This window comes from Papaver somniferum, chromosome 9, assembly GCF_003573695.1.
Source record: "Papaver somniferum cultivar HN1 chromosome 9, ASM357369v1, whole genome shotgun sequence".
Classification (NCBI taxonomy): domain Eukaryota; kingdom Viridiplantae; phylum Streptophyta; class Magnoliopsida; order Ranunculales; family Papaveraceae; genus Papaver; species Papaver somniferum.
The window spans coordinates 33,595,057-33,601,056 of NC_039366.1; the positions used below are offsets into that span (position 1 = coordinate 33,595,057).

Genomic DNA, 6,000 nt, shown 5'->3' on the forward strand with positions numbered 1-6,000 from the left:
AAATTGATTATTAGGGTTTAAGTGGAAACCAATTTGATTGCGTAAACTGTACAATTATATGCTAATAATGATTTGATTGATTAATAGTTTTTGTTCTTATTGCTTGGTATTTAATTGTTCATGTGATTTTCTTGATTATTTATGCTTTTGAGTTGATATTTCGTGCTTCGGTTAAATCCCTAGACGTGGTATGCAAGGATAGATAGGTAATGCTTTAGAATCACTACTCGTGAAGCAAAGAAAACTAGAGCGTAGAAACAATATTTGAAAATGCATGAAATAGATTTTTAAAGATTAGTAGAGTTTGCATAATTAATTGGTGGAAACCGAAAATCCTAACAACCTTCTATCATTCTGTTTTTCGTTAAAATTATTTATTGTTTCATTTTGTTTCGAATTTCTGAAAACTCATTAAACATTATCTATTTGATTATTTGGTCTTGGTATTAGTTAGAAGTAGTATTTCACGCTCCTCGTGGGAACGGCCTGTACTTGCCATTGTTCTACTAGTTAGACATTGTGTACTTGCAGTATTTTATTGTAGGTTTCCGAATCTACCAACGAAATGTAAGCTTAACCATTTTCCTATAACAATTTAATATTTTAATCTTGACTCACAACCGTATATAGGTTATAATGTGATCAAATATGTCTAGATAGTTTTTTTAGAGAGTTGTTCAAATGCCGATTATCTCATACAAATAATTATGATAATCTGAACATATTTGAAAAGGTAAGTACGTGTACTATATATTCTTGTTCGTGAGATTTTTTTTCGGGTTCAAAAGTCAGCAAATCTTTTCCGGTTTGCATACTGGGTATGCATACCATCTTGGTTCAGGAGTCAACAGATCTTTTCCGGTTTCCATATAGGATATGCATACCATCCTAGTTCACGAGTCAACAGACTTTTTAAGATGTGCATAACGGGTATGCGTACCAAAAGTCGTTGTCGAACTATATGTAGTGATCTACACTACAAATGAGTGATCAGGATCAATCTACAGGATCTACACCGTGAGATTGAAGGATCTACAACAGACTTTTTAAGGTGTGCATACCGGGTATGCGTACCAAAAGTCGTTGTCGAACTATATGTAGTGATCTACACTAGAAATGAGTAATCAGGCTCAATCTACATGATCTACACCGTGAGATTGAAGGGTAAAACCCAAAAAGAGAAAGAAGAACACAACAACACAAATTCTATTCGATAGCTTGAAAGAGGAATACAAACTCGATACATATAAGGGCATCAGAATGGCACATGTGCCAGACGCATACTAATAAAATACTAACTACACCCAGGGTGCCCTATAAGACATGGGACATGACAAATCTCACCCCTTCAAATCATCCTTGTCCTCAAGGATGGCAAATATGAAAATGGGATGAACGGGACTGAAGAGATACATAGTTGTTGCAGCTTGTTCATAGACATTGCAAGAGATGTGACCCATATAATCTTCAACATCAAGGCCCATATAAGTTGAACTCACGTCTGGGTAGGTATTAGTAAAAACACCACTGGCATCCATGAGTAACAACCCGAAATTAGTGTTACCAATGACTGTATGGGCACCTTTGAGTATACTGATGTTTTTGTAGTAAGCTGAGAAAACCCAAGGAATCGAGTCTTCCTTGCTGAACTTATCGAATGAGCCAATACCAGTAACTCTAACAGTGCCCAGGTTGCAACCCATTTGACGTGGAAGAGACCTCTTGCAATTATCAGCTAATTAATCAAGGTGATGAATTGGGACGAGTTTTAAAAAGTAGCTAATATGATGAGTAACTCTTGCCAAATCCATCTAAGAAATATATAGCCTTTGATGTCCGGTGTGTATATAGGAAAGCCATGTAAAGTGGTGACAAAATTTAGCTTTACCTCTCCAAGCTGGAGCATACAGACTTCAATGATGTGACATTTAGTTGAATTAGAAGGTGAATTGCCAGCGTGTGTCGAGCATTTCTGTAAGGTACAGATCACCACCTGCCACAACTGATTGTGAAGGAATATCATACTACCAGCAATCCTTGTATCATATAACTCTCTTTCATAAGTTGCAAAGTATGGAGCAAAGTATGTCACTTTCCAACTTTCATCACCAACACTATATGAACCTGAAATGAACATGATTACCTCCATCCTGAATTTCTCAATTCTAACCCAAGAATCAATTCCGATTACCAAGCTGAATAGGATAACTGGGGATAAAACAATTGATGTTGTCCAACTAATAGCCAAGAAGACTCCTGCGATGATAAGCACGATTCCTGTTAATTCAACCCCCTTTTGTACACCCCAGACAACTCCATTAACTTCTATGAACCTGCTCTGGATTATCACTCTCCATTCATAAATTTCCACTCTTGTACGATGCCTCTCTCGAATAAGCCAACTCAACACTCGACTATGACAAGGACTGAGCGAGAATAAATTCTTCCTCAAGAGCTGACAATATAACTCCTAACAACAAACAGAACCACCATAAGAGAATAGTAATGAGGTCTAACAAAACCATCTACCGGAGTTAACACTTCCAGCTACTCTTGCAAGAGAAAATTACCAGCTGGTACATTATATGATCTAAATAGCCTTACACAATGCTGAATACTTTTACCTCGCCTGTATGGAACCAATGACAGGCTATCACTGCAGTATTTAGCGAAAGAAATCCAATTTTACCTCTTAAACTCCTCACAAAAATCTTTGATATATCACTTTGCCGCGAAAATTCAACAAACAGCTTGCTAGAATAAGTGCACTCTGTTCAGCAAGCACATAACCAAGTGTATCTTGATAAAAAAAAACCATAGCAAAGCAAGAGTATCTCCTATAGTGAAACTCCTTTCCACGGTCAAACACCCTACATCCGTAATCCAGGCCTTGACAATCCAGGAATAGATGTAAAAAAATGTCTTGAATATAGTTGGACAATATAGTAATAAAAGAAACCAGATTACACATTCACTTCTCTTCGAAAGAACTAGTAACATATCATTTTGTTTGTTTGATTCAACACAGATCCTCAATGGTTCCATCTGTAAAATTTCTAATCGAATAAGAAACCCGCACTTCAGCTGTAAGACTAGAGAATTATCACAACTAAAAACCCATCTGGTATTATGATACATTTGATCCAAAAGTTCAAGTTCCTTCTTGCTTATAGACAGTTCAACCATTCCAGTAATGAATATGTTACAATACCCATTTCCTCTTTGAGGTATTTTCACAAATTCTCTAGCTTTTCCAACTACACCACTAATTGCAACCATATTACCTTTCCCATAATAATTCACTCCTCAATCCAGCAACATACGATCACCACCATGACTGGAGATACTATCTTTGTGTGATAACTTCGCAAAGTGAGTCATGAATTTAGTCCAGGGAACCCTCTTCTGAAGAAACAATTTCTCAAACAAATTATGTAATATACCAATTCCAACCACCCATGTTAGCAGAAGTATCACCAGTCTGATTCTCTCAGACATTTGAACAAACATTTACTATTGTCACAATTATCACCCGTATTATCCAACAACAACTCATTTGAATTCCAAAATAACATTCTAAATTGATGCCCATTCTTAATAATTATCTCCTGAACAAACTTTTTAGTATGTTTGTACAATAAAATCAAACACAGCTTAAGCACAAACATATAAGAAGTATTCACGTGGAAACAAAATTTATAAAATTCCTTGACGAAATAAGTAAATCCTTTAATAAGTTTAAACACTATTCCACGATCAAAAAGCATACTACCATAATCAGAACTAGGTGAAATAGCACACGAAAATTCACTTGAATTCGCACTCCACAGTTTCAAAAAATACTCATGAGCAGAATTTAACTTTGAAACAAGGTCATTAGTGTATCTATCCCTTAAATTAGACCCATCCAACTCTCTTCCAAAAATCATTCGAGTGTCATTAGCACTAGTTGAAACATCACCGATAGAAGTAACCTGAGTTATAAGTGCTAAGACATACAACCCCTTAAAACATATGAAGTAGGATAATATTTGATTTACGTTATTATTCACAATAAACTTCAAATCTTCAAACTGCCGATGTTCATCCTTAAAGTTCATATTAAATGTAAAACTCACAACATATTTCATTTGGTTACCACGAACAAATAAGGCTCGAGTAAAATCAAAAGGAAGTAATTAATACAACATGTACATAAGCTGAAATTCAGTATCCAGATTTATAATATTGAAATTATTTACCTCATGAGTTGCAGCTCTTTTACTTGGAAAATCCACCACAAAATCAGTACCAGGAAGGAAAGGTTTACCTTCATGATAATCCAGAAATTGAGTTTCTACCTTCCCTTGTAAATCAGAATAAGGAGAAACTAGATTGACCGCATGAGACTTGTAGTCTTGAACATATGTAACACCAGCTCCATTAACAATTAATTGAGAAGTCAGATTTGGGTTGAGAACTGTAATTATCTTTATCTGAAGAATTGTGAACGACATTTCCTTTTGAATTTGAATCAATTGGAGCTCCTTCAATATTTTCATCAATTTCTTTCTCAATAAGCGTCACTTTCTTCAACACAGATCCAATTAATTCAAAGCTCTCGTAAATTTTTTTTTGACGAATTTGATTCCCAATTCTCGTTAATAGATCTACTCAAATATATCTCACGCTCTAGCAACAACAGGTTCTTTGCTTCTTCTGCTAAAATTTTCTTCCATCTGGCTAGAAGCACATGAAATGGTGTATTTTTTAGAGCCCTTGCAATTACTTCTTGAACTTGAAGAATAATATCTAATTGCTCAGCTAAAGCCTTAAATCTATTACCATTATCCATGATCAATCAAAGGAAAGACCGGATCTGATACCACTTGTAGTGGTCTACGCTACAAATGAGTGATCAGACTCAATCTACGGGATATACACTGTGAGATTGAAGGGTAAACCCCAAAGGATAAAGAAGAACACAAAAACATAAATTCTATTCGATAGCTTGAAAGAGGAATACAGACTCGATAGATATAAGGGCATCAGAATGGCACATGTGCCAGACACATACTAATAAAATACTAACTACACCCAGGGTGCCCTTATACGAGGGTGCCCTATAAGACATAGGACATGACACTATACCTATGTCGGTACGTGTACTGGGTACATGTACTGCGGCTCCGGACCTATAAAAGTTGTGCCAGTATGTGAACTGGTATGCATATTGTCATGTATCCAGATTTAAAATAGTCATATATCACTCTAATAATCAATTTGTGAAAAGGCGAGGGTACCCAAATATACCTCAAGCTAAAAATTTTCCTACCTATAAGTTCTTTCTCTGAAAGTGATTGTCTATGGATTGAGTCGAGACAATACAACTAATCGGTTCACATTTCGTGTGATAGTCTATGGATACGAGATCGAGACAATACAACAACAAAGTATATTTACTTGATAAGAGGTTCGGACTTAACCAAACACAATAGGATTACTATCAAGTAAAATAGAAATTAACGTTTGTGTAATTTACTTTAAATTATAATAAAAACAACAATTATAATTGCGGAAATAAAAGTAAATGACACATCAAGATTTTGTTAACGAGAAAACCGCAAATGCAGAAAAACCCCTGGACCTTGTCCAGAATTGAATACTCTCAGGATTAAGCCGCTATACAAAATCAAACCAACTTCGTATAGTTGAGACCAAGAAACTAAACCTATAGTTCACCTAGTTCCGTCTGTATTCCCACGCCTCCAACTTATGAATAAGTCATGTACTTGGAACAATTCCTTTGGTTCGTATTCCAAACAGTAAAGGAACAACAAATCTGTTTGGTAGAAACTTTTTTCAACCAAGTGATGTGAGTTCAATAAAGTCTCTTCTGTTTATCTCATTAAACTCCTTCGTCATCTTCTTAGATCTATCTTATGATCAACTACCAAAGGTAATTGTTAAGATTTTGCAATCAATACTTTTAATCACAAAGAATTGTATTGAGGCCGATAT

At 35.4% G+C, this 6,000-nt stretch overlaps 1 protein-coding gene across 1 annotated transcript; it reads right to left on the reverse strand.

The window, feature by feature from the left end:
* Positions 1 to 2,396: 2,396 nt before the first annotated feature.
* LOC113313163 lies at positions 2,397 to 4,973 on the reverse strand. The gene is made up of 2 exons (XM_026561898.1): positions 4,242 to 4,973; positions 2,397 to 3,405 (listed from the first exon to the last, which is right to left on the reverse strand). The coding sequence occupies exons 1-2, from the start codon at positions 4,539 to 4,541 to the stop codon at positions 3,307 to 3,309; spliced, it is 399 nt and encodes a 132-aa protein (XP_026417683.1). The 5' UTR covers positions 4,542 to 4,973; the 3' UTR covers positions 2,397 to 3,306.
* Positions 4,974 to 6,000: the final 1,027 nt, after the last annotated feature.

Coding starts and splice junctions, on each gene's coding strand:
- LOC113313163 (XM_026561898.1), bottom strand. CDS start 4,541: ATGAAAATATTGAAGGAGCTCCAATTGATTCAAATTCAAAAGGAAATG. Junction 3,406..4,241: donor AAAGAGCTGCAACTCATGAG/GTAAATAATTTC, acceptor TTGTTTCTTCAG/AAGAGGGTTCCCTGGACTAA.